The sequence below is a fragment of the Takifugu rubripes genome, chromosome 5, assembly GCF_901000725.2.
Source record: "Takifugu rubripes chromosome 5, fTakRub1.2, whole genome shotgun sequence".
NCBI classification, from domain to species: Eukaryota; Metazoa; Chordata; class Actinopteri; order Tetraodontiformes; family Tetraodontidae; genus Takifugu; species Takifugu rubripes.
The window spans coordinates 12,590,857-12,618,579 of record NC_042289.1 but is presented as its reverse complement, the minus strand read 5'-3'; the positions used below and the strand labels follow the sequence as shown (position 1 = coordinate 12,618,579).

At 51.6% G+C, this 27,723-nt stretch overlaps 4 protein-coding genes and 1 long non-coding RNA gene across 6 annotated transcripts; 4 read left to right on the top strand and 1 right to left on the bottom strand.

The window, feature by feature from the left end:
• The first annotated feature begins 192 nt into the window (after positions 1-192).
• Positions 193-8,980, top strand: rundc3aa (RUN domain containing 3Aa). Its single transcript, XM_003964930.3, has 11 exons — positions 193-436; positions 5,974-6,089; positions 6,255-6,388; positions 6,480-6,565; positions 6,641-6,730; positions 7,217-7,297; positions 7,370-7,535; positions 7,618-7,775; positions 7,854-7,967; positions 8,060-8,166; positions 8,237-8,980. The coding sequence occupies exons 1-11, from the start codon at positions 330-332 to the stop codon at positions 8,377-8,379; spliced, it is 1,302 nt and encodes a 433-aa protein (XP_003964979.1). The 5' UTR covers positions 193-329; the 3' UTR covers positions 8,380-8,980.
• LOC115249815 (uncharacterized) lies at positions 1,048-3,623 on the bottom strand. The gene is made up of 2 exons (XR_003888444.1): positions 3,468-3,623; positions 1,048-2,715 (listed from the first exon to the last, which is right to left on the bottom strand). It is a non-coding gene; the product is annotated as an uncharacterized lncRNA (long non-coding RNA).
• An 863-nt stretch (positions 8,981-9,843) lies between the features above and the next one.
• Positions 9,844-16,425, top strand: fam117aa (family with sequence similarity 117 member Aa). 2 transcript variants are annotated; one of them, XM_003964960.3, is made up of 7 exons: positions 9,844-10,383; positions 11,479-11,624; positions 13,436-13,531; positions 13,622-13,735; positions 14,291-14,398; positions 14,473-14,861; positions 15,063-16,425. In XM_003964960.3, the coding sequence occupies exons 1-7, from the start codon at positions 10,161-10,163 to the stop codon at positions 15,274-15,276; spliced, it is 1,290 nt and encodes a 429-aa protein (XP_003965009.2). In that variant the 5' UTR covers positions 9,844-10,160; the 3' UTR covers positions 15,277-16,425. The 2 variants fall into 2 exon arrangements, with proteins under 2 accessions (XP_003965009.2, XP_011602602.1); XM_011604300.2 differs by lacking the exons at positions 9,844-10,383; positions 11,479-11,624 and adding an exon at positions 11,804-12,794.
• A 234-nt stretch (positions 16,426-16,659) lies between these two features.
• slc35b1 (solute carrier family 35 member B1) lies at positions 16,660-21,489 on the top strand. Its single transcript, XM_003964931.3, has 9 exons — positions 16,660-17,158; positions 17,673-17,776; positions 17,863-17,993; positions 18,064-18,094; positions 18,666-18,826; positions 18,908-19,034; positions 20,379-20,485; positions 20,563-20,716; positions 20,808-21,489. Exons 1-9 carry the CDS (start codon positions 17,034-17,036, stop codon positions 20,858-20,860), a joined length of 993 nt encoding a protein of 330 aa, XP_003964980.1. The 5' UTR covers positions 16,660-17,033; the 3' UTR covers positions 20,861-21,489.
• A 571-nt stretch (positions 21,490-22,060) lies between these two features.
• On the top strand, positions 22,061-23,624 carry ndufa4a (NDUFA4 mitochondrial complex associated a). Its single transcript, XM_003964932.3, has 4 exons — positions 22,061-22,220; positions 22,789-22,877; positions 23,060-23,120; positions 23,381-23,624. Exons 1-4 carry the CDS (start codon positions 22,179-22,181, stop codon positions 23,435-23,437), a joined length of 249 nt encoding a protein of 82 aa, XP_003964981.1. The 5' UTR covers positions 22,061-22,178; the 3' UTR covers positions 23,438-23,624.
• The last annotated feature ends 4,099 nt before the right edge of the window (positions 23,625-27,723 follow it).

Sequence of the window (27,723 nt, the reverse complement as noted above, 5' to 3'; positions counted from 1 at the left end):
TGAAAGATAAAGAGATATTTAATTCGACATGGTGCGTTATTTGTCTCTTGCTGACAAAGAACGTGAATGAATCAACCGGATGTGCGGATGGATATCAAAATAACGTCACTCGAAATTAACGCGCGCAGATGATGGTTTTAATTTGAAAACCCAAACCGGATTTTATATACTGAATTTTCACCGTCTTTACAGATGCTCGCCACTTCCCCGTTCTCCTCCTCCGGCGGCATCATCTGCGGCTCCCCGCAGAGGAAAGCGGGTATTTGTAGGACACAGGAGGGGACCTGGCCTGGCCACGGATCCCAAAGAGGCCCCGGGGCCGCGGCTTGATGGAGTCGGGTTGCATTCAGACAGCAATGGCTATGGGTCTGACATCGAAGAAGGCTTCTGCCCGGAGCGTCGGCGTGGAGCGCAAAAACCTCATCACGGTCTGCAGGTAGACATCACGACATCTCGGTCAAAGGGCTTTTTTTTTTTTAAAGCCCCTTCATGCTGCTCATTTTACTGTATTCCCACAGCTGAGGATGCTTTTGTAATAAGATAATGAAACGTAGATTTCTGTGGTGGAGTTCATGGAGGCACCACTGATGTAAATGATGCAGAATAATTCTCAGGATACTTGAAATCTGAAGGATGGAGACGAACCAGGTGTATTTTCACCTCCGCGGTCACCACACCCTCTAGTGCAGTAGCTTCAATGTATTTTTATCTTCTTAAATCGTATATTCTTACATCATCATACAACCTTTCCACGTTGGCATCATTTCAATAGAAAAAGAGGTCGCGAAGCTTCTAATAACCTGTCATTGTGCAACGCCAGCAGGTGTGGGACAAGGACATTTGACAGTGCAGGGATCCCCCGATGGGCGTTCCTCAGAGCCCGACCCTCTCACGTCGCCCTCGTTGGGTCACCTCTGTTTACTCCCAGTCCTTCCGTTCACCCACAGAAGACAAGCAAACATCAGCAGTGCTCAGTCCAGTTGTGCTATTTCATCGTTTACACTCGTGAGGAGATACTTGGGACGATCGTGTCAAAAAGAGTCCAACTGTGACACACAAAGGAAGCGTTTTTATTCCAGAACATTCAGGTTCTGCAGGTTTTTTTTTTTTTTTTAAATGACACGTGCACGCAGAAAACACACAGCGCCGTACAGAGCGGGTCCGCCAGAAACCAAAGAAAACATCACGAGTGACTTCCACAGACACAGGATTAGCGAGGGCACAGAAACACTGTTGCTTCCCAGTCGGGGCTTCTTGAAAACACAGACAAGACGACACAGATCAACCTCAAACAGCAGTTAATCCTGCCACACAGATACTTTGTTTTTCTCCTTTTGCTAATGAACACAATACGGATTAGCTTCAGCCGCCGTGCTGCTCTCAGGTGCGCACGCTTCCAAGGGGCCGTCCCGAACAGGTTGTGTGTGTGTGTGTGTGTGGGGGGCTCTTGAATCGGCCTCTGGCTGTGCGCTGAAGCAGGCTGGGTGTCGTGTTGCTGCTGCAGGATCCAGGCGCCGTCGTGCTGCGGGGCTACATTAGCTTAGCAAATGTTAGCGTGGGATTAGAACACCGAGGCCAAGCTGCGACCATCTAGAAAGTCCGACCACTTCCGAAGTGCAGTCGGCACACAGATTAACATTTGGGAGCTGCTTCCGTCGTCCGGCGGCTGGTTGAAATGGCGACCGGCGCCGGACACGGGAAACGGCTCAACGCTCGCGGAGGATTTTACAGTGCTGCTCGCGATGGGCTGATCTGATTTCACTTCGAAAGGCCCCACGTGTGAATCGAGCTCCCAATTAGTCACACTTTTAATTCACGCCGTCTTCCTCCGTGGCTCCTTGTTCGCTCGCGACGAGGACGACAAAGAAGCTGCAGCGTTGTGAAGAGAGACCAAATTCCTGAGGGCTGAAGGTCGAACTGGCGGAGTTTTCTTCTCTTTTCCTGCTGAGCGGCGTCGGGAGCGAGGCGGCGATGTCGCTGCGTCCACGGCAACAGCAGTGTCATCACCAAGTGCTGCATCTCGGTGCCGTTGCCACTAGAAACAGGTTTTCATCTTAACAAGGACTGAGGTGCTCTGCAGCCTGGGGGGGGGGGGGGATTGGAGGGGGTGGGGGGGTCGTATATTTCCTGTTTATATTTGCTGAATTGGCCTAAAACCATCGGGTAAAGAGCCGTCGTCCGCGCTGGGAGGGGCTGTGCTGCTGTGGTACCTAAGAAACATAAATAGGATGAGTGAGACGTGTCAGGTCCGGTGCGACGTGTCGCCCCCCCCCCCCCCCCGGTGTCGGCAGGATCAGCGTCAGCTGAGCTTGACCCTCTGCTGGGGCGTGTCTCCTCCAGAGAATGTGCTGCCATCAACACTCTGCTCTAGTTTCTCTCTGCCACCTTCTCTTTTACACATCCAACCTGCTCCGGCCCGCTCTCCCGCCGGGTTCGGGGAAAACCCGGTTTCCGCTCCAACCAACGTAATGTCCACCTTCACCTCCTCTAACCATGAAACACTTTGCCTGGACGCTCGGAGGGGCGACACACCCCGATGTTGCTTTGGCGCCGATTCCCATTCCTGTCTTAATATTCCTGAAAGCACGCTCCCCTCCTGGCCGATCCGGTGCGGGTCGGAATCTCTCCACCAACACTCGGGGATGGAAAACCAGCGCTGGCGGACATTACGCAGCACTTTGGCCAGTTAGGAGTCTGCCTCTGTCATCTGATCTGCTGGTTATGGGAGACAAGGAGGAGGGGAGAGGAAGAAAGGAGTCAAGGAAGTGCCGATGGGGGGGGGGGTTAAAGTGAGAGAGTTGTAAGAGGTTCGGTTCTCCTGGGTGGGGTTTGGGTCCAGACGTGCTCGTGTGAGTACAGTAAAGGGGTGAGAAACAAGAACAAGAGGGCGTTTAAAGCCTGCCGGGCTTGGCGTGGCTCCAGGATGAGTGAGCGGGGGCACAAAAGAGGCCTGTCAGGGGGCCAGGGGGCAGTTGTTTTTCAGTGTCGAATGGTACCAAGAACATGCTGCCAGGCTGCTGGGGGCATCTGCATTTCAGGCATGCCAGCGAATTCCCCCTCAGATCAAAGGAATTCAGTTTTTGTGCAATCATCTGCTGGCCCCACCCCTTGTCCGAATACGCTGCCACCTTAGCTGCTACTTTAATGGGGGGGGCAACAATAGACTTTTTGTTTTATTATCAACAAAGTGAGGATGTAATCAGTGGTTCTCCTGATGGACCCCGGGAACCACTGGGGAACTTTGAAAGGCTCTTAGTTCTTCAAACTAACCTCGAAAGGCTCTTTGTAGAGGTAAAATTTGGCCCCGATGATGCTCCGGGCCAGAAAAGGGGTCTCGTTTTAGTCCAGCAGGGTGTGTTAGTAGCGACAGAGTGGAGGTCGCAGGAACTCCCGCTGGCTAATGAAGCTGCTCATCAAATGTTTGATATTTGGAAAACCCGAAGAGGCAGAATTCAGACGCCACTGACCTGTTTCAGTGCTCAATCCCACACGATGTGAAACAAATCAAAGATCCAACGGTTGGTTTAATCCAGTCCTGGCAGAGCGGAGCCTGTGTAAAAGTCGCAGCGGTGTCCGTGTCCCCTCTGTGATGAAGCACCCCCCCCCACCCCGCCATGAGGTCCCCCCTCATCTAGAGCGTCTTGCGTTTGGGTAAGATGGCTTTCCGAAAGGAGGTGGTGGTGGAACCTCTGCTGAAGGAGGCGCCGCCCAGGGAGATCTTGGTCTTTCCGCTGGTGATGGTGGAGGAGCCCAGGGACGTGGTGCTCCGGCCCCTGCTGATGGAGGAGTTCCCCACCGCGAGCTTGCTCTTCCCCCTCTTTATGGAGGTGTTGCCCACGGTTAAGGCCGTCTTCCCCTCGGTGAAGCTGGTGTTGCCCATTGGTGAGGCCCTCGTCTTCCTGACCCAGATCCGACGGCGGCGTTCAGGGGTTCACGCGGCGCTAAGCATCGCACGCAGCACGCCCTGCTCTGCCCGTCGCCGGTGGCAACACTAGCTACAATCCGGAGAAGACCAGAAGGCTACGCTTGGATAGCACGACCCCCGTGTGGCATAAAGCCCTCCTTGAGCTGAAGGACGTGGGCTCTGGAAGGCCACATATCGCCCATGTGTCCCCGTGAATGAACAGAGGCAGCCGTAGGTGGACGCAGGCTCTCCGGGGGGGAACTGGACAGTGGAACAATTGTCCAGTCGCCACGACGACACCAAACGGTTGAAGGACACATTGTTGTAAAGAGAGTAATCTGCGGTGACATCACTTTCTTCTGAGCCATTGTTCCCCGGAGCCTCTGATTATAAGGCATGGCTCGTGCACGTCCATCTCTCATCCAACAAACTGGACTTTGTCAGGAATAACAAAAGACAGGATGAAGGTGTTCCTGGTCTGCATATGAGGCTTTGATTGCTCCTCACATGTAGTGAATTATGGGTGTGGTTGCTCCAAAACAACAACAACAACAACAACAACAACAACAACAACAACCACGAAACAGTCACAGTTTAGACAGGTTACTTTTATGAGCAGTTAACACCAGGCAGCTTTTACAGTTTCCCCATTCAGAACTTTCTTGCAGGCAGACTTTAGACACGCCGGTTTGAGCGTTGCCACGGACGCGCCGGCGGCCGCACGTGCACATCATACAGGAGAATAAGCCTGTTGTGTCTCCACATACGTCCCACACTGATGTTTCCCTCCCTGCCGTGTAGACACGCCATCAATCGCCTCATCGCCGTCACATGTGCGGAACGCCCTCGGCTTCGCCCTCGTCTCCACGGTGTCGCGTTCGCCGTCGATGCCACTGACCTGCTAAGAGCGCCCGTAGAGAAACGTCCTTGGGTTTTCGTGCGTTTGTAAGAATCATGAGTGAAAATCCCAGTAGACGTTGCTGTGCGTCTCTTTGCCCCTGGTGAGGGTGGTTTTGATCATAGACACGGACCTGGTCCCGTGGGTGAAGGTCACGTTGGTCAGAGAACTCGTGGTCTCCCCTCGTGTGACCGAAGTTTTGCCCACTGCTAAGCCGCTGTTGCCCAAAGTTATGGTGGTTCTGCTCCAGGAGACGGAGTATTTACCCCAGGAGATGGCGTACTTGGTTCTCAGGACTGAAACCCTGCCTTTGGTGAAGGAGGTCTTGCTTGAGGAGAATGTAGTTTTCCATTCGTTGTTAGAGTCTTTTTTGGACTGCTTGGCTGCTTTGGGTCGCTTTGTCCCAGCTTCAGCCGTCGTGTCCATCTAGGTGTTCCTGCGCTTGGGCATCAAGGCTTTGCGGAACGATGTGGTGGTGGTTCCCCGGCTGAAGCTGGCCCGTCCCAGAGCCACAGTCGTCTTTTGCCTCTGGATGGTGGAGTCGCCCATGGAGGTGGTGGTCACTCCCCTGAAGATGGAGGAGTTGCCTAAAGAGACAGTGGTTTTCCCCCTGGCGATGGAGGTGCTGCCCACTGCCAGGGCAGTCTTGCCCTCGGTGATGCTGGTGTTGCCCATGGAGCCCGTGCCTGGATCCCAGCCGCTAACATGCACGCTGCATGGCTGCCGACGAGCACATGCGAGGTCAAAAGCCAAACTAAAGTTGCAACAGCCACTGCCCTAAATAGATCACGCCACCATGTACAGAAGAGGGGGAGGGGGTTATTTGATCATTCTTTGATGTTGAACGGTCCCTCGGAGAGACGAGGACCAAAAGGACGCGAGAGGACAGGGGGTTAATTGTATTGATTTCATGCTAACACAGCCAGCGCGCTGAAGTGGCGCTTTGTGCCGTACACAAGACAATTGGGGTGACCTCAGTGTGAAACGATGGCACGGATCCCAAAAAAAAAGCACCCTCCTTCCCGCTATTGTTGCAGGGTTCAAGTACAGTAGCGCGTTTGTGTGTGGTGGGTTCGGTGCACAGCCGCACTGTATGCTAACACACACACACACGCACGCGCACGCAGAAGCAGGTTTGAAACGTCTCCCTTCCTGTTTGCTTCTGTTTCAGATTCTCCGTCAAAACCCTCCTGGAAAAGTACACGGCAGAGCCCATAGACGACTCGTCCGAAGAGTTCATTAACTTTGCCGCCATTTTAGAGCACATCCTCAGCCACCGCTTTAAAGGTAACGCTGCAGGTAACACGTGAGGGTGGACGTGATAGCATGTTATTCTCACGTTAATAAGAATATGAGGGGAGACGCACACGGCCGTTGCCATGGTTGCATGCTTACAGAAGGGGCTGTTGTGGGAGGGGGAGGTTTCAATGCCCTGTTTGACTCTCGGATCAGGATCGGGAAGCTGGTTCAGCTCGGATGGGCAGCGCAGCTTCTGGGAATACATCCGGCTGGCGTGCGGCAAAGTGCAGAACAACTGCATCGCCAGCATCGAGAACATCGAGAACATCAGCACGTCTCGAGCCAAGGTGGGGGGGGGGAGTCCGAATCTGCTGAGCTGTGGGGGGGGTGTTGATGTCGCTCGATAGATGTCACTCGGGCCATTATGTTGTCCCGCAGGGGCGCGCTTGGATTCGCGTGGCGCTGATGGAGAAACGTCTGTCTGAGTACATTTCCACCGCGCTGAGGGACACCAGGACAACGAGGTGAGACGGGAACTCGGCGCTGTTGTCCCACTGCCTCCGGTGTGTCTCACGCTGCGCTTCATCTCCGCCCGACAGGAGGTTCTACGATGACGGAGCGATCCTGCTGCGAGAGGAGGCGACGGTCCTGACGGGCATGCTCATCGGACTGAGCGCCATCGACTTCAGGTGACGCTGCACATATGCGTTACCTGGATAGGGCCGATTCGGGAAAATTGTCTCTTTTGCTGCAGTGCTGCGTTCAACGTCAGTCGTTTGCGGCTCAAGGATGATTGAAACGGGGTTTCTCGACTGGTCTCACTCGGTTATTAGGTCGAGACCTACTTTTGGGGATTCTGTCACTCATAATCCTCAATGAAAATGCACATTTTAAATACCCTTACTTCCTAACAACACAAACTTGAAGTGAGCATCAATCAAATGGTAGCTACCATGGCTAGCATCTAGGCAACTGCACTTGTCTGCGGCGTGCCTTTCAAAGTTATTTTCTCTCAATAAAAGATATCTCCAACATCAGATGCACCTCAGGTATTATGGGTTTTTTTTGAACAGCTGTCTGCGACCCATCCACAACAGGTCTGTGACCCACTTTTGGGCCGCGACCCACCAGTTGAGAACCTCTGATCTCCAACATTGTTTTATGTTTTTGTGCAGTTTTTGTCTGAAGGGGGAGGCTCTGGATGGGAAATCCCCCGCTGTGATCGACTACACGCCCTACTTGAAGTTCACTCAGAGGTGAGACCGACCCACTTCCGGCCATATTATAGCGTCCCGGGTTCATCACAACACCACCTCTGTGCCCTGCAGTTATGATTACCTGAGTGATGAGGACGACCGGCACAGCGTGGACAGCAGCAACAGCGAGGAGAGCATCCCAGAGCACCCCTACATCCCCCTGGTGACGGACGAGGAGAGCTGGAGCAACAAATGCCGCAAAATGGAGCAGAGGTTCAAGATCGTCTACGCCCAAAAGGCGAGTCAAGTTTGAAAGAGCCCGTTTAGAAAGCACAGCAGGCATTCTGGAAATCAACAAATGGTTCCAATGGAATTCGCAGGGTTACCTGGAGGAGCTGGTCCGCCTGCGGGAGTCGCAGCTGAAGAACGTGGAGACGGACAACAAGTGTCTGAGAACCAAAGTGGAGGAGCTGACGGTCCAGAGCCAACAGGAGAAGAAGGAGCTGGAGGCTGTTGTGCTGGAGCTCCAGGCCCAGCTGTGAGGAGGCACACATAGAAACTCCCCTTCATCACGCTGTCCAGAACTAAAGCCTGTGTTTCTGATCCCCCTCCCCAGATCTGCCCTCATACCCTGTGATTCGTCGCATCTCTCTAAAGAGCTCTCCATCCCGCTGGTCAACGAGTGGTCCGCCATCGCCAACAACCAGGGAGAGGTCAAGTTGTTCCGCAGGTGACGCAACCTGAACATCTGAACCAGCATGACAGGGAGAGGACACCTGAAGCATGTAGCGCCTGTTGATGATGGTGTGTCTGTCCACCCAGGAGGAGCTTCCACAGCTTTGAGCAATTTTCGGCAGAACTAAGCCTGAACTCTGACTCCCAGAAGACGGACGGGAGGCCGAACGGAGACGCTGCCTGGACCTCAGCAGGTAAAGAGGGAGATGAAACGGGAACTCTTTCTCTGCTCAAATAACCTTTTGCTCTGTGTCGTCCCTTCAGGAAAGGACAACACCCCGTCCATGCTGGGCCTGTGCGGCTCTCTGGCCTCGTTGCCCAGCTCCAAGTCCTTGGCCAGCCTCAAATCCAGCGAGTGCTTAGTCAACATCAGCACCGAACCCAGCCCCGCGCTCTCTCCCAGCTAGGAGGCCCCCAGATTTGACCCCCAGCCCATCTGCCTGGTGATGCTGCGTCCTCCCACATCCTGCTCCCACAATCCACCAAGACCATCAACCGTCTTCTGCTGTTTCTCTTCGCCTTATCCGCCCGACTCGTCCACAGTGTCCGTGAATCATCCGCTAACTTTCCTCTGCCGAGCATCCGCGTATCTCTTTGAATTCCCATCCTGCTCTTTATTTAAATATCAGATACTCTTCCACAGGGAACGCCTGTGGTTTCATGCACCTTTGGCCTGCTTTATTCACTGTTCTCCTCAAATTCAAACCAAAACTGGCCATGAGAGCTCTTAGAATGCAGCTACAAGAGACAGGATTGAGATTGACAGTGTATGATGGTCTGTCCATACTATGAAATCACATGGAGGTTCAGAATATTGTTGGGTGAACAAGGTCTCCATCTGTGTGATAAGCGCAGATCATCCCTGCTATTCAAACACTGTTTCAGTTAAAATCCCTGAAGTTGTGAATGGGAATCATTCAATAACACCTGTTTATTTCTCCCAAACCGGCATCCAGTGATTATCCGTCTTGTTTTGCATTGCAATAAACTGCCTTGTTTTTTCCATTACGAGTGTCTGCGTAGATCTCTGGATTTATTTGAGATCAGAGAAGGACGGAAACGAGTCAGAGAAGCCAGAAGACGACGAGGCGCTCTGGCGCCGCCTGCTGGACAAACACGGGAGTGTTCCACTGGCGCGTTTCTTAAAAGGAGAACAAAATATCTGGTTTTTGTATCCGCACACAGCGCACAAAATATTCTCAGATAATCGTCTCATCCCAACGTGCTCGTGTAAGCGCGAGCATGTGTTGTATCTAGAAAATCAACATAATACAAGCACGTCTAAAAGGATAAAACCAGGATCCAGATAGATAGATAGATAGATAGATAGATTTAGGATAGTGGGGAGGGTGTGAGATCTATCTTGACCTTTGACCGGAGCCTCAGTGCCGACGCTGCATGGATGCGGTTGCTGTTGTGTACTGGGGGGCTGGGGGGGGCAACGACATGTCTCCAACATCCCATCAACGGGATTAGTATCATTTTGAGACGTGAGAAAGTGCGACCAGTTATGAGAATGCCCTGAACTCCTCAGAAATAAATTACTAGCAGTTAGTGTTAAACATGACAGACTTTGAGCTGGTTACACTCAAGTGTAGGTGGTTGACCCCATTTAGAAGCCTGGGTCTCTGTGGGAGTCCCTGACCCACACATTAGAGGCCACACACACACACACACACACACACACACACACACACACACACACACACACACACACACACACACACACACAGAGTGAATAGACTCAGGCTTTGGACGTGGGTCTAAGAGGGGAGGAGGAGGTGGGAGAACCGTGTCCCACATAGTGGAGGAAGAAAAGTCTCAGAAAGTGGATGGAACTTTAAGTTTAGGGAGGGGTTTCCCCCCCAGACTGATGGACGCGGCGGCCAATGAGCGTTTACTCGCGTTCCGCAGCCACCAACCACGCGCCCGGACGCATCTACTCCAGGAGATGGTTCCACGGGGGTCGAGCAGTTGTGTTGTCACTTTGCAGTCAAAAGAAACCAGCAGCGATGTTGAGGGATCTCCCGCTGCCTGACGGATCGGGATCCACTTCCTCCGTTACTCTGCGCTGAAGCCCCAAAGTCCCCCCGCTCCCCCGACTCGATCAAGACGAATGGAGACCATCATTAAAGGAAGCTGGGTGCTGGAAGGGAGGCCCGATCCCAGAGCCGGATCGATGAGCTGAATGTGCGCACGGAGGAAGCCAAGCGAAGGGAAAGAAGCGGACGAGCGAAGCGGTGCGAGCGGAGCCGAGCCGAGCCGAGCCGAGCCGAGCCCGGGGCGCATGTCGGGAAGGAGCGCAGCGGCACCCCGGGGGTGCAGCAACCCCAGCCTGCAGCCCCTCAGAGCCACCGTCCCGTACCAGCTCCAGAGGGGCTCAGCTCTCCTCTGCAGAGAGCTCAACACGGGTAGGTGCCCACCGAGGAAGAGGAGGGTGGATGATGAGGGACGTGCAGGCAAACATGTGGACTGGAGCGGAAAAGTTGCTGAAACTTTTTTCCCATGGTGTAAAATGTTTCTGTTCTAAATTTAGTCCTGGTTCTTCCCTGTCAGGTCTCCAAAGTATTTCAGATTCATTAATCTTTTGAGGGAGTCGGGAGGTCCGCCGCCAAACCTCATGGTCAGGTCATATTTGGAGATCTTAGATGAGACATTACACATTTTGGTTCACCAAATAAGTAATGAGGGCAGATTTAACCTTGAGCTCTTTAGTCGGGTTGCAGGAACTCATAAAAACAGAACAGAAACCATGATTTTACACCGGTTGTTGTCATTCAAACGGAAAAAAAAACCATTTGACAAGCTGCAACTTTTTACTGGATTTGTGGTGCGAGAGGCCCAAATCCAGCCTGCTCTGAGAAAATGAAGCCAGCACCGAGGGCCGCACACCCTGAAACATAACACTGTTCTCATAATGTTATTTGGACTCTGGGTCACCCTCGTGCACTCTGACCTGCGGGATTTCTGCGGCGTGCTTGTTGCTAACGGAGCGGCGGCTCCCTCCCTCGGTTCTACGTGCTGTTAACCGATTCCATGAGAGTCACATCTGCATGCAGCCATGTTTATTTATACATCCTTTCTCGCCTGAAGCTGGTGACAATGTGCTTTTTTCTATGTGTGTGTGTGTGTGTGTGCGGGAGGCTGTGGGGACTGTTGCCAGCGTTGTGTAGCTGGATGGATTTGCTCCAGGTCAAAGGCACAGTCCACACCTGCCAGAGATTACAAAGAGCTGCCAAGACGTGCACACGCACACGCGCACGCGCGCACACACATGCATGGTGGTGAGGAGGAAGCCTGGGAGCAATTTTGTGGAGCAGCACTGGTGTAAAATAGTTGTTTAGCCTCATAAAGAGAGTTGTGAACCGTCTAACGGGGAGGGTTACGAGCCAAACGTGGTCACGCGGGTTTGCGTCAGACATTTTGGCGAAGAGTCGGCGGACGCATGCTGGGCAGCCCCGGCGCGCTCACCCCCGTCACCCTGTGTTCTTCCTCTCAACAAACAGCGGACAGGACGGCGGCGCGCCCGCCCAAGCCCACCATCCGCCGGACCCTCTCCCTGGACACCGTCGTCGGACCCTACCTGCAGGGACAGTGGCCCAGAGACGGCGAGAGCACGACCGCGACCTGCGTCAGAGACAAAGCCACGCAGGTGAGTGATGCTGACCCCCCCGCCCCCCCGCTCCTCTAACAGAACCTGTTGCTTCACGTTGCAGAAATATTCTCCCTTTTATGTTAAAACCTTGTGCATATCAGATACCGGCTCCCCAGGTGTCTGGTGGTCTCAGTTCCCCGCTGCGGGTAGAACCCAGCCAACTGGAAATACTCGTTTTTGTTCGACTCCCCCCCCCACCACCGCCACCACCACCATCGACTGTATCTGCTCCTAACTAGTGCACAAAGCCTGGATGAACATCAGCGAGCTTCATCTTCGGCTCCTGACACAGTTTAGACTCAACCGAACCCCCTTTGCCTCCATTGTGAGGAGGAGACCCCTCCTGACCTCATTCTACAGCCACCCCATCCCCCAGCGCCCCCCTCAGCCACAACTGCCTCCTGCTGCCATCGCTCCTCTGCACGCTTTCCCCCTTCTTATGCAGAAAACTGCACTTCCTTCGCTCCTCCAGAGGTCCGACGGAGAGGACTGCGCTTATTTCCCCGGTAGACGCTGCGTTTAGAGGCGGGGCTTATTTCTGACTGCAGCCGGTCGCCAGATGGCACTCACGGTTTAACCAGACTTTTGTTTCTGTGGCCGCTTAAACAGAAACGAAGCGTTTATTAACGCGGCCGTGCTGGGAACGCCGGCTATTCCCTACCGAATGTTGTTCAACCTTCCAGGCTTTTTATAGGTCGGCGTCCCACAAGGTTGGCAGCTGTAACTCTACACCGACGTCGCTGCACGCCTGACCGCCGCGTTCTGACTTATTTAGCCAGGCTGGGGGCCACGCACGGCTCCAGAACGGCAGAGCGAGTCGGCCATTTCCCGCGGCCGCCGCCGGCATCGGTGACCTTTTGGAATCCAGCATTTGAAACTTAAAGAACCGGCCGATATTTGGGGCACGGGAAAGCCGGACGGGGGCCGCGATGCTGGCGCCGAGAGGTAACGCTAGCCGCCTTATGAAGGACGCGAACAGCAGCCAGCAGATTGGATTCTTGGCGAGCGTTCGGAGCAGCTGATTTCCGGCCCGCGGAAGGCTCCACCTGATCCCGAGGGTCAGTCGGCCCAGGTCCCACCATGAACCTCCATCCTGCCGCGCAGCAGCCGCTAACGGTCGCCCAGGCGGCCTCTGGGAGAAGATCGAAAGTCAATGTGAAGAAAGCGGTACGCAGCGGCGAGAGCCTGTTTGTGGGGCTTGTTTTTTTCCTTCACACTGCGTGACTCCGTGAACAACAGGGTGACTGTTGGAGGAGCACCGAGGTGTCGAAACGTCGACACTCGCGCTGTATTTATAGTCTGCGCACTGATGTGGTTTGGATGTTTTCTTCTGCGCGGTGAAGTGGGGCTGTTTTTCGCCGCCCGCCGTGGGTTCCTGCTTCTGTACAGCTGTTGTGGAGCAGGTGTGCAGGCAGCTGCACGTCTGGAGTGATCGACCTCAACAGAAGACGCGACAGGCGTCGGGATCTGCGAAGGACGGTCGACCGTTCGAGAACCCTGTGTCACGGGTCACCGCGAAAATATTAAATATTGGCGGCCAAATGACGAGTCTTCAGAATTTGATCAAAATATCTGATTTAAGAGAAAAAGCTGGAGGAAATCGGACGATTTCTTTGACGATGCTACAAAAGAATGCTGCAAGAATGCCATTTCCTTCCAATTCGAGGGGGGAAACTGAAGAAACACTGCACTCGTTTTCATGACTAAACAATTGTCAAGGTCACATCCAATATTGAAACTGAGGGGAATCAGCAGCGGGTCAGTAAACAGCAAAAACACTGTTTTTATTTACTTCTTGTTCTCTTAAGACTCCGAGTTCGTGGGCTGAGGAGACTCGAGGACGCAGAAGCAGCGGGGGCCACAAGCGCTCGGCATCATGGGGCAGTGCAGAACACCTGAGGGAGGTGAGTCTTCTGTGCATCCATCTTCCTCAACAGGAAGTGACCCGAAGCTCCTGCCCATAGACCTGAAACGTCCCTCTGCTCTGCCCTCAGGTGGCCAAACTCAGGCACCAGCTGCAGAAGCGCTCCCGCCATGCCCCGCCCACAGCAGGGTACGAGCTCTCCCAACCGCCCCTGGCAGCGCGGCACGCCGCGGGCGTCACTCAGGTAGCTGCGTCTCTGGATGAGCGCCGCCATGACAGGCAAATAAACAACAGGGAGCTTTTTTTAGAGGCTGGCGTGACGTCGTAGGATGAGAATCTGAAACCAAGGCGTCGGCCAAGAGCTAAATCCTCCTGCAGACTGAGCTGGGTGCTCCTATACAGTATCTAAATACGATTACGCTACGTAGAGCAAATGTAGATGTATTTTTAGCTAACTTGCCAAAGCAGTTGCCCACCACGGGAATATCTGGGGAGGGTTTAGGTGATGGTGATGTTCAAACTGCTGAGCTGGCAATTTTCACGCAGCATCAACATCTGGAATCCAGGAAATCTCTAATGGTGGTTGTCAGAGCCAGAATATCTGAATGAAGCCAGAGGTCAGAGGTGAATGGCCCAGGTTCACCGGGGAAGGGGGGAGGGGCAGAAGATTGTAGAATTTTCAGATGGACCCTTTGTTTGAGGGACATTTTCTTTGAACGCACCACATCACACAGCTGAAATCACCTCGGGCTGGTTAACTGATGGTTACTCGCAGTCACCAGATCTCCCCCCCCCCCAGACGGTGCCCCTGAACAGACTGGCCCCCCGTTTGCGACGGAGCGTCGAAGGACTGAACCTGGAGCTGGAGGAGGTGTTTGTTTCCGAGAAGTCGGGCGATCAGCATGAGGTTAGACGTCCCCCCGCGACCTTCTGCAACTTTAGTTGAAACCCCTGAATCACCGGTTTGTTTTGCTTTTCCAGATTCTGGACATCCCAGACGGCCACCGGGCCCCCGTCCCCGTGCAGAGATGCAGCAGCGGCTCTCAGAGCGAGCCCTCGCCGGGCCCCCTGGATTCTTTCCTCCTGTCTCCGTCTCAGTCCCCCTGCCCCCTCGACCCGTTGCTTCTGTCGCCCCCAAGTTCTCCTTGTGCGATCAACCCATCCTGTTTCACCCCGGCGCAGTCTCCCCGTCCCACGGGAGAGCCAGCCGAGCACGAGGCGCAGGGTCCGACCTCGTCGCTCCCGTCGTTTCCAACGGAGCCATCGCTGTTCCAGCCCTGCTCCTCCTCTCCTCGTCCCAACAAAACCTGCTCCTTCCTGCGCCAGCCTCCAGAAGGCTGCGAGCGAGTGCGCGCGTGTGAGGAAGCGCCGTAAGTTGTACTTCTTTGTCCTCACGGCCCCTTGGCTGAAAGGTTTCTGATGAACATTTAGGAAATATGAATTATATAAACGATGGCTTCCTTCTAAGAAGCTGTGTGCAGTCATATCACCACCTACTGGCGATTGAGGGTACATACGATGTACAGGGTTGAACTGCAGAGTTGTTCCTTCTTCTGCCTCTTTCCCAACAGCTCCTGCTGTCAGGATGAGCCTCTCCTTCAACCATCCTGCCCCGATCCCAATAAAGTCAACTTTACCCCACACGGAGGCTCTGCTTTCTGCCCCGTCAGCCTCCTGAAGCCCCTGCTGCCCTCCATGGACCTCCTCTTCCGTGGCCTGTCAGTCTCTCCGGTCACCGGCTGCCCAGGTCAGGCCTCCCCCACGAGGCACCTGGGCATGCAGTAGATGTTCTCCAGGGTTGAGACAAGCGGTGCTGCATGAGCCTGATGCTAACAGAGACTCGAGGATGGGCGTCATCCCAGCTGTAGCGCGCTGGTATTACTGGGATGGACAAAGACTAAGGAGTTCAGCAGAGATCTACAGCTTAGAGAACACTGCCACGATTGGGACGATGGTCACCTGATCAACACTTGTGAGCTGTCACGTCAGCTACATTTCAGGAAGTGTTATAAATCACTGGGAAGTTCGACTCTTCTTTAGTTCACGGCTCTGCAGTTGAGTTGAAGGGATGATTTCCTTTTCAGAGTCAAAAGCATTATTCGCTTGCTACTTTTTGTTGACTAGGGATTAGTCAAAGCCTTCCATTTTAGTGAACTGCCAACCAAAGTTGAATTTATTCTTGAAAATCAAGGAAATTGAAATATGTTGGCCGCAGAGAAACACTTTTGCATTTTTGGCCGATAGTTTACGGAGGTCTACTTTTCTACAGTTTAATTTCTAGGAAGATATATATTTTTGTATCTTTGGAGAGGTGTTCAGCTGGCAGTACGTTTTTTTTGTTCACTGAAGCCTTGAAACTGTACTTTAGTTTATCCTCTGTTGATCTAGGTGATGTTGATTAGCTTTACTTGCCTTCCGCAGGCATCCTTCTAACCAAAATTACGCAGCTAGTTTCTTGTGAATAGAAAAAAATGTTGATTTGCTCCTGCTAACAAGCTGTTTTTTTGCAGTTATGTTCTAGCATAAATAATTAAAACATCTAAAGTAGACCCTGATGTTATTAAAAAAAAAAAAGAAGACCTCATTGGCAGAGGTGTAAATGTATCTTAGACCCGAGAATATGCTCTTTTCAAACTTGTGATAGTTAAAACATGTTAACTGTTAGACCGCCCTTATGTAGGAAATAAAAAGTCTTTTTCTGGGCGTTGACATACTTGTGATATTTGTAATTCGTGTCACTTTTCTCTTCTTTTGTCCCGGTTATTGACGGAGGCAAAGGGGTTTAAAACCAAGCCCCGCCCATTTTGTTCGAATCTACTTTCTGATTGGTCAAAAGTGTCTCGAGTCTCCCTCACTTTGACCAATCGCTGTAATCCACATCCTTGGCCGAGCCAAAATAAACGTGATGATTCCAAGGGAGGACCTCAAACTCTTGAACAGCTGTCCTTATGATTGCCTTATACGGTAACTAAGCGGGGAAAAAGAGAAATTGACAGAATCTACGTTAATCTAAAATCTGTTCTCGCACATATCGTCTTATTTACACTGAATATATATTTCTGTTTTTGTTTACACGGAGGGAGTTTTTGAAATAATGATAAAAGTTGAGGCGCAGCTGCCGACACCATTGAGGTCCTTTAATTAACATAGTGTTTCTGACGTCACAGCGTTCTGTAATTAAATACAGGCTGTCATTATCCCAATGAAAACATCGCTTTTTCTGTAATACACCGACAATGCCCGCTGTTTTTACGGACAGACAGACCGTCTGGAGGTGGCAGTTGCACCAAAATGATTAATCCCAGTCATATTTCCTGATATCTGGCTGCACGGCTCGACAACAGAGCGGCTAATTTGATTATCAGTTTCGGTGGACACGTCAAGTTTGCGGCATCTGCAGCGTCCATCATCTAACCTTCGGCCTTAACCCGAGCACCATTTCCGGGCTCGTCACAGACGCGATAGTGGAGCGGGACGTCGCCGTGAGAGGCGTGGGAAGCGGAGCGGTGTCAGTTGCCATACCCGGACTGGTCAGCGACAGCATGGCTGCGGAGAAAGGAGCCGGGCGAGCCGGCTCGCTGTGGGACAATTCGCGGATACGCTTCCTGGTTTGCTTCCTCGGAGTCTTCGTTTGCTACTTTTACTACGGAATTTTACAAGAAACAATGTAAGCCCCCCCTTCCCTTTCCCTAAATTAGCCGTAGTTCACGTGCATGTGGAAGCGAGTTGCAGATGCACACAGCGGTGTCCCGTATAAAAGTAGTGGAGGTGCGAGAGAAATGCTGAACGATGTCTGATGGCGGATTCTGGCCAGTTCTGTCACTTGCATTTGTGAGTCAAGTCGCCTGATCCTGTCGTGACTCCAGCGGTATGTTCCTGTCTCGTATCCTCTTTCAAGACTCGAAATCCACCCGGTTTACTGAGTCAACCTTTGAAAGCACTGCTTTCGAAACTATAAGTGGTCACTCGAGTGCAGCTGGAATCATTAAGAATTGTAACATTACTGAGTCTGATTATCTGATATTTTCGATGGCAGCAACACAACTTGGATGAAGTGTTTCTTTTTCTTTCTTGCCAGTCGTCAGCACCTCCACCCTCCCCGCACTGTAATTTAATGACCGATGGCCTCTTGCGTGTGAAAAGGTCACGTCAGAGCTTGTTAAATCATATTCTCTTTGCAGCACTCGGGGTGATTATGGTCATGGAGACAAGAAGGAGACATTCAGGTTTGCCAGGACGTTGGTTTGCATCCAGTGCATCATCAGTGTCGTGTTTGCAAAAATCTGTGAGTATCTGCCCAATAAAGCTCACTATTAGGACAGAATTGTCATGAAAAGTGATGGACACCTCTAATGCCATCTGTCCTTACAGTGATTCAGTTTTTTGAGGGCTCCAAACCAGACCAGACAAAGAGCTGGCTCTACGCTGTCTGCTCCCTCTCATATCTGGGAGCCATGGTGTCCAGTAACTCAGCCCTTCAGTACGTTAACTATCCCACACAGGTGAGTCTTTTAGCCGGGACACAGGAGGCCTGATGTCATTCTACCCTAACAACTGTCTCTGTTGGGTCAGGTGTTGGGAAAGTCCTGCAAGCCCATCCCAGGTAAATATAATGAGGTTCCATTTCTTGTTTTCTCCTTAATGTGATGTTAACACTTATAATGTTCACCCTGTAACTCGAATCTGAAATCCAAACTGGAAGTGCGGGTAACAAGCGGAGAGGTGCCGCGTTTTGTCCCGCTGGTGTAAATGTTAAACGCCCTCGTCTTTCTGCTACATCACTTGTCCCTCTCACCTCAGCTGTGATCCGTGTTAGTCCTATTTTAATCTGCGTCAGCGTCGCTTTCATGCTGGGGTTTGTTCATCCGTCACGAAAATGTGGGGGCCACGTGTGCGGACGTGTGACGAGCACATCCTAGACCGGTGAATCGCATTGAAGGTCATGTTAAGTCAACATTTGGTGTGTGTGTGTGTGTGTGTGTGTGTGTGTGTGTGTGTGTGTGTGTGTGTGTGTGTTGCACCGCCACGGCTGGGGTAGCTGCTCCGTTCGAACACATGAATTAGCTGCCTTTATCTTTTTACGACGCTCACAGGCGCACGTGTAATCTCTGCCAGGGTCCAGTTTCAAAGTACCTCTGACACGTGAGCTAACCGGCGTCCGTGTGGCGTTTCAGTGATGATCCTCGGCGTGACGCTGCTGAAGAAGAGATACCCGCTGGCCAAGTACCTGTGCGTGCTGCTGATCGTGGGCGGGGTCGCGCTGTTCCTCTACAAACCCAACAAGAGCTCAGCTGTTGCGGATGATCATGTTTTTGGCTTCGGGGAGATTCTGCTGGTGAGTCAAGACGGCTTCCTCCTCCAGTTCTAATAAAGTTTAATTTAATCCGACTTTTCATTTCCGGGCCTCGTTTCGCAGCTGGTCTCGCTGACGCTGGACGGCTTGACGGGCGTGTCCCAGGACCACATGAGAGCTCGCTTTCAGACCACTGCAAATCACATGATGCTGAACATCAACCTGTGGTCCACCCTGGTGCTGGGTCTAGGTGAGCCAGATGTGTTTGGGGTTCTGCTGCCATACTGGCGGCTGGTTTAGAGGAGGAAAGGATCAGTAAAATCTCCTTTGTGTGGTTTAGTATTGAAAAGATCGAAGTACATTCAACACTGATTCAGTGTTGATTCACCAAATCTAAACAAATAGAATATTACTGCGTCATCATAATAATAAAACTGCATCCAGCGATAAACACGCGATGAAACCTCAACAGTAAAACACCAGAATTAAAGGAAATTGGTCTTCTGGATCGGTGCTGATTCCAGAGGCCATAACATCCAGTATGTGCCTGGATATTTCCTTATTATTTGCTTTGTAAGCATGTAATTAGTGTGTTGGTTAAAAATACACACTTAATCCATCCATATTAAAACGGCATTAGCTGATGCACAAACAGATCTTATATTAGGATGGTTATTATGTGGCGGCTGTATTAAGGACTTCTGATTTATAGCATCCCTGCTAATGTACTGCGCTGCATTCTTACACTTCATTATTTTCTGCTTTAATTCGTGTTATCACACTTCTTTCCCGAGGACGAATAGCTGCCGCGATGCAGCAGATAATCTTGGTAGTCCCAAAAAAAACCAATCCCAAACAACAGCTCGTTTTAGAGGCTCTTTCTGAAAAGGTGAACGCTAGTTTCTCAGGAGCCAAACTCATTAATTCAGTCAGGACGAAGTGCTCATTGTTATCTTTACAGATAAGCATTCCTGCACCTCAAAGCTCTCAGCTCTGGGAGGGAGTTGTTGGAATACGCTGAGAAGTAAGACACATAAAGCTCGTCCAATATAATGTGGGCCTTTCTATGGGGAGGCGCTAATGGGCTGTAAGATAAAGATCAAAAGGTCAAAATCCCTATGACGACAGGGAGGCTGTTAGCATCTTTTGAACAGGCTAATTGGCAGTGCCTCCTGCCATGCCCGTCTCTCCTGCACATTCACCTCCTGCATTCATTGCCCTTATTTGACGCAGGAAGCGATACTGTATATTTCCAAGAAGTAAAGTTCATTTCCATTCCAGCTGAAGACACCCTCTGTTTTCATCTGTGGACTGCACATCCGTGCTCAAGGGCGCACCCGCCTGCTTCATAGGAAACGGGCTCTTTGATTCTGAGCTTTCCTTAAGATAGAAAAATATTCTTCTATTCCAGCTCTGACAGGCTGACAACTAAAGTGTTGTTACGGTGTTTTGCCACTAGGTGGCCCTATGAGCACGCTCAAATCTGCTGCTGTGGCAAGAAGGAGACGCACATTAAAAAAAAAACACCTTTTTTTTGATCGTGATGATCTTTTCCTTTTGTATTTCTTCATGCTTTCATCTGTTCTGCTGTCAGCCGTCCTGTGGACAGGTGAAGTCTGGGAGTTCCTGAGCTTCACTGAACGTTACCCGAGCGTCATCTACAACATCCTGCTGTTCGCGGTGACCAGTGCTTTAGGACAGGTGGGTGGCTGGACCGAGGACGCACGGAACCCTGCTGAGATCCTGCGCCTCCAACTGACCTTGTTTTACATGTCCAGACCTTCATTTTCCTGACTGTGGTCAACTTTGGACCTCTGACCTGCTCCATCGTCACAACCACAAGGAAGTTCTTCACCATCCTCGGCTCAGTTCTTCTGTTTGGCAACTCCATGAGCACCCTGCAGTGGACCGGCACCATCCTGGTCTTCCTCGGTGAGTCAACTCACACTTTTTTGAAGTCCAGCTAATTGTCAGATGTCCCTGTTTGACTCAGTACTTTCACTCTTTGGTTCTTTCACTTCAGGTCTTGGATTCGATGCTAAATTTGGCAAACCCCCCAAGAAGACGACACATTGAAAGCAGCAGCCTCTGGGAGGTGGCGAGAGAGAAACATTGCACATCAAGGAAACGCTACAATAGCCAGAGTCTTATTTTCTGGCCACGTCCTGCACCAGACAAACGTGCCTCTGATTTGTTTAAATACAGTTCATACTTCCTGTGTCTGAAAGACGGTTCTGGTCGTCAGCTACCCTGGCTGTTGATACGCCCAGAGACATTTTACGTGGCCTAAATGCACTTTTATGGACATTTAGCATCTTTATTTGACCCTAAGATACTAATCATCATCGTGTGCTGGAGAAGTGAGTGACTTTAGGATGCAGGTGAAAAAAACCCAACCGTATTTAGGTGAATTATTGTTGTTCTGAAACCAGCTGACCAACCAGCTTTTACTCTTGAACTGTTAAATGAAACAGTTTCTTGATACTCTAATATTTTTGGCGAGCATTGGTCAAGTGCCATTGTCATTTATAAATTATCAAGGTGTACATGTAGCCTGTCATGTTTTGTTTACTTTTACTCTATTTGTTTTAACGGTAATTTACTTAATTGTTGAAAATAACCATTCATAAAAAGGGAATTTGAGATATACCATTGTAATATTTGTCTGCCTTTTTTAACAAAAAAAAATCAGTGGTTTGGTTCAGAACTTGGAAATAGCTCCGTAATTATCAACAAAGGTTGACATTTGGAGCTGCAACACAAATCTACCATCATATCTTCCCTTTACTGAAGGATTCGGCTCTTTTAACCGGTTCCTAAAATATCATGTAAAACAGCGCCCCCTGCTGACGCGCTGGCCCACATGTCATCTCATTAACAGCCAGCGCGGAAGTTCCTCATTTACATCTGCGAGAGAAATTCCCATTACACCGCGGACAATAAATATTGATATTTTAACTATCTGGAACGAATCTAATTATTTCAGTGTTAAGTTTGCGCGAATAAAAACTTTAGATTTAATAATCATCGTCACTTGTGAAAGTAGCAACAATTGATGGCATTCGAACGTCATCATCATTGCCCGAATAAAATGTTGACAAAAGCAAAGTTTAAAAAAACCCCCAAATGATACTGACAAAACAGACAATCTTCCACTTTTATAACATATATTACCATAATCGCTTTAAATATACTCAAATTATAATTTATATATATATTACTGTTGTTATTTTGAAGTATTTTAAGAACTGTTCAGGCAATATTGAAGCATGCTAAAACAGTGCTCTCGGCCTGACTTCCGACAGGATCTGGCAGATTAAGAAGAGCGCCGTCTTGGCAAGACTGACCATAATCCCTTTATTTTTGTACGAATCGCGATAAACGAGCTTCGAAAATGCTTGCTGTTATCCGCAAACAGTTAAAAAGCCATCCTGCTGTAAGTTTATTCCAAGTAGTTTATATAGAAATATATATGCGAAACGTTCCCGGTGTAAATTCAAACTGAAAATTTGAGGCTAAAGTAGCGCTGCTAGCATTACGTTAGCATTCTGGATCGTTGACCTCACCCACTCCTAGTGAAAAAATAAAATGCACTCAAATTTTAACGGCATTCGCTGGCAAAAATGTATTTCCCACTAGAATTCCTTGTTAAAGAGGCAAAGTCCAACTGATGCTAGGTCAAAACAGGTCACAATTTAGGGAAGTTGGTCACGAGAAGTGTCCGTCGTGCTGAAAATAGCATCTGTTAGCAGGTTGGTTAGCCTTAGCATTGGATATCACGCCTGCAAACTAATAAAGGATTTCAGGAAAGTGCATATTATGGAGCAAAAGGATAGCTGTGCCACGATTGCAATTAATGAGCGTAAACACGTCATGAATAAATTCGATTTCGAGGGTTGAGATCAGTTGCAAAAAAGCCTACACGCAAGTTCTGCCATAAGAAGGTGCATTGTGACCTTTTCACAACCCTGAACATTTTTTAATTCTGTTCCTGCCACTTGCAGCTTATCCCTCTATTATTCTTCATCGGAGGAGGCACGACCATGTCCTTGATGTACCTTGCGCGCCTGGGCTTGAGAAACCCAGATGTCTGGTGAGGATTTGAGTTATGATGCAGGAAATTGTTGTTGACCGTCATTGCTCTTGTTTCACAAACGTGGCGGGTGCAAGTGCAGATGAAGTTTAGACTTCAGTTTAACGCCATGGCGGCGTGATTGACATCATGGAGTCGGGGTTTTGTCCGGGAAGGTTTCACTCATCCGTTGTCGTCCACAGCTGGGATCGCAAGAACAACCCGGAGCCCTGGAACAAGATGTCCCCAACTGATCAGTACAAGGTTTGACAGTCAATGTGTGTCTGACGTTTCTGAGCTGGAAAGTTCTGCCAGACTTTAGAAGCTGGCATCGCTCTTCCAGCACTGGCTCGTTCATCCAGTCGGATTAATTAGATTATACAATCTGGTTAACCCTGGCTTGTTTTAACCAATCCCATAAAGCCGTCGGTGTTGGTAACGAGGCTTCAAAATAAGACGAGAGGAATGAATGTGACGAGGGAGTGTTGACACCAACCGACTCATGTGAAACGTGTGTGTCTCAGTTCTTCACCGTCAACATGGACTACAGCAAGCTGAAGAAGGAAGGACCCGACTTCTAGATCGCTGCTGCTGGACTGGGGGCACGAAGCTGGCCGGACCCGCCCAGCTGGAATTGGGATTACTGGGAGATGCAGAGGCGAAACCCGCACAAGCATTCTTATTTAAGTTTCCTTCTCATTGCATCCCACCTGTAAAACGTTACACATTACCTGGTTGTTAATAAAGTCTTTTCTCCTCCAGACAGAGAAAAGAGCTTGTTTTCTTTCTAATTAGACCTTCTGTCCCCGTCCGGACCGTCTGCAGGCTTCCTTTATCCACATTTGTTGCTTTTGCCTCGTTGGCTCGGCTCCAGATTCACACACACCAGATTCAGTGACGTCTGCGTGATGAGCGCCCCCTGGTGGCCGCGGGCGCGCACCACATGTTTCACATCCCCAGGGAGAGGAAGGCCAGGTCACCTCCGAGCGGCTGATCTTGGTTCTGAGGAGCACCGGCGGCTCCTGGAGACGGGATCATGGAGGCATGGAGGGGATTCTCCGGGCGGAATGCCATCGCTCGCATCCAGGCGAGCAGGAAAATGTCAACAGGTTGTTCGGTTCCACGCGACGCTCGGAGAAATGCGACAAGGATCAGCAGGAAATATCAAGGAGGCCTTCGTGGTGGAACAGGCGGCGACACACACATGCGGATTTTTGGGGCAAATCGTGTCCGGTCGTCTCGGATCTAATTCCGATTCTGGGTCCAGATCACGACCCGGTTTGAGCTCGGCCAGCGGCGCTTCTGGACGTCAGTCCTCCCAAGCTCAGGTCAGCGCTCGGGTCGGCGTTTGACGGACGGCTGCAGGGCTCAAATGGTGCCGTGGCGGCGAAATCTCCCGGGTGGGAGAGTGAGGCTAATGTGACCTGCTCCGCCTCCCGACCTTTGACCCGTGGGTCGGACCCAGCCGTTCCCCGGCGCGCTGCAGAGGTAACGCCGGAAAAATAATGAGAGGAGCTAACGGGAGGAGAACGGTCTGGCAAAGGTCAGGTGACAGGTGCTTTCTGGACCCCCCCACCACCACCGCCACCACCCCTCTCTCTAAACTCCCCCACAAAGCCCCCCCGCTGTGAGCCGTGTGGACTAATGAGTTGTAACCTCTCCCTGTGATTCTCGCCGAGCCAGCCGCTCTCATTTCCAGCCATTTGTTGTCCGCCTCGCCGCCGCCGCCGCCGCCGCCGCCGCCGCCGCCTTCCTCTTGTTCCCGCTGAGCTCCGCCGCCGCTTCATCTCCTTCCCGACAGCGGGGGAGAGAAACCCACCTTGATCCTTCAGCTCCGTGGGCCCGGATGACAAAGTGCCATTTGCGGCCTGTGCGCCCAAAGGTCAGGGTTGTCGATGCGTTTTTGCATGAGGGATTGAGCGAGGAGGCGGCGGTTTAACGGCCACGCCAACGGGAACGCCGCAGGTATTAATCACGCCGATATCTCAGGGACACAAGTTGTGTCTGGTTTATGTGGCGTTCAGGAGCGCGCATCCGTCACCTGCGAGTCCATTCAGCATGTTTGAGGTGTCTCATAAACACAAGGTCTCCGCTTCGCTCCCCGAAACCGCCGCCGCCGCCGCCGCATCTTGTTCCGGCGTCCTTGAGCGAGACGGCGAATCCAGATCGAAGGCTCGCCGTCACGCGAGGAGCGAGGCTTAATTCAAAGGTGTTTAACGCCTCGGGTTCCTCCAGCAGCCATGTCGGAGCCCAGTTACCATCATGTTTGGCATCTGTGTTTTGATGATGTTGTTGTTGTTGTTGTTGTTTTTTTTTTTCATCCGTGTTCTGAAAGCAGGTCAGAATTTAAATAGCTGAAAATAGAACATCTGGCTGGGCCTTGTCAGTCAGCAGTGCGTAATGAAATATGGAAATTGGGGCACTCTTCAAAGAGACGCGGGCCTGTCGGTGCCGTCCTGGGTCTCCAGCAGGCCCCTGGAAGCCCCGGCGGGGCCCCGCCCCTCTGGAAAGTGTGCTACATTTCCAGGTGCCTCCGCTGCAGCCCAGTCCAGCGCTGGTGCCAGCTCGTTAACGCGCGCAGCCTGGCGGAGCTGGCAGCTGGCATCATTAGACTTCAAACCCTCTTTCGACCCGGGGTGCTGCTGTGGGGGGGTGGGGGGGGGACCGCCCCCTCCTCCGCCTGCCAACAGCTGATTAGAGCCGCGCCGATGCTAGCAGCGCGCAGCACGCGCTAGCCAAACAGCAGCCGCACCCCAGGAACCGTGTCAGGCGACGACACCAGCAACTCGCCACCGCCAAACGCACCACGGTCGTCCTTTGTGTTGCCTGTATTTATGATATGTGGAGTTTTTTCCCCCCCTTATTTGGATTCATTTCCGGATTCAAACTTTTGCTGGCTCGGTCCGTCAACCAGCTGCAAAAGTGCCTGTCGGCGATGCGATGAGATCGGTGGCGCCGGCTCTGGCAGGCGTGATGTCATCCCGGGGCGCAGAGCGCGCCGCGGAGCTCTGCTAATTGTTTATTTAGTATGTTTGTGATGCCGAGTCAGGAGTCAACAGTCGCCACAACTGGCCGAAGAAGCCGCCCAACAGCAGCGGGATGACGGGGAACCTCCAGCCATCCCAGAATATGCACAGCTCAAATCCTCCCTCGCCACAAATCGTCCCTCTGGACGCGTTTAGCATCAACGTTCAAACTCGCTGTCTCAAATTCTGCAAACATGAATTAGCTTAGCGCCAAGGCTGACAATAAACACGCCCTTAGCTTATGCTAAGCTAACGGAACTTTTGCCTTCTCCGGAACACGTCGCTACGCTTTTCCCACCTTCTCTGTCTTTTGTGCCTCCCTGCCAGCAGATAAATGGGCACTATTTTTTGTGCGGCTGTGATAAGGTATAAGGCTGCGAGCGCGCTCAGTCAGAGCCGACATCCGGCCCGGACGCTCTCCTGATGCGATTTCCTTCGGCAGATATTGCCTGAAAATAGATTGTTGCCCATTTCTTCTCATTCGCTGCCTTTCAGAACGATAAAACCCGATTTCATTTGCACTCAGTCAGAATCAGGTGCGGCGCGGCGCCCGGATCTCACCGAACCCTACGGGTCACGCGGTCCCGCCGGAGCCACAAACCGGTTCTGGCTCCATTATCATCCTTTTGTCTCCTCGTGTTTGTTCTTTTCTCCTCCCCACAGCGGCGAACAAGCAGGGACTCGGTAATTTCCACTGCGTCTGAGTCATGAATGATAATGGCTTGATTATTTGGTGAAAATTGGTCTCTTTAGATTCATTTCATGTTTGGTGATAATTGAGAAGCTTTGTCGGTGCAGATAACGCTAAACTGAAGACCGGCCGCCTTTGTGCGGCGCCGAGAAACCAGCCGGCGTTTTTACAATGAGGCGCAGCTTTAAAGGGAATTTTAAATAAAGGCTTCCCACAATACCGCCGGTGAAGAATTCGGAATTTTTGGGATCTGGGTGACCTTTGGATGGAGACCCAAGGTCGTCGCATCTGTGATGACCGCCGAGTGAAATCAGCCAAGAGGACTTTAGTTTAGCGATAAATTCACCTTAATTGAGGTCACAAAGCTTAAATTGACCTGAGCGCCAAGATCAGTGATCGGTTAGCTAGCGCTAGCGTTAGCTTTAGCGTTAGCCCCCATCACATCCGCAGATGTGCATCACGTGGCACTAACGGCTCCTCCGTCCGAGGCGACGCGGCTCCACATCAACATGTAAAACGTGTCCCAAATGTGGCCCCTCCCACACTGGGACTGGGTCTGAAGACTTCAAAGCTGTCAGTGCGACCTTGAGGGGGGGGGTCCAGCTGGTGGCGCGCTTCATCCCGCAGCTGTTGCAGGCGTCCATGTGGAGGCAGCAGAGAGTTTGTTGTAGGAACAGGCGAGGGGGGCGACCCCCGCTCTGTAAGCGATTGACCCTCATGGCGTTGGGGGGGGGGGGGGGGCGGCCTTCCTGTCCCCCCCCCCCCTTCCCCCCACAGCCAGGGAGGAAGAGCGCTCTGAACAGACTGAGGCAGCATCTTTGCGACTGGAGCCGGAACCTTCGGACTCCATCTGTCGCCTCCTTCGGTGGAGACGAGGGAGCCGGCGGAGAGGCGGAGACAGGTGCCCCCCCCCCACCAGCTGGCGGCTCAACCAGCATCTGCCCACGGCCTCATCAACGTTCCCTTCTCCTCATCCTCATGGCTCAGACAGCCCCCAGCACCCCCCCCCCCCCACCTCCTCCGCACGTGTATGTGTTTTTGGTGGGATGAGGCGAATTTGATAAATGATTTTCGCCACCGCCGCCGCCGTTTCCAATCTGCACTCCTGCTACTCAATCCCAGATCAATCACGGCTGAAATGAAGTCGGAG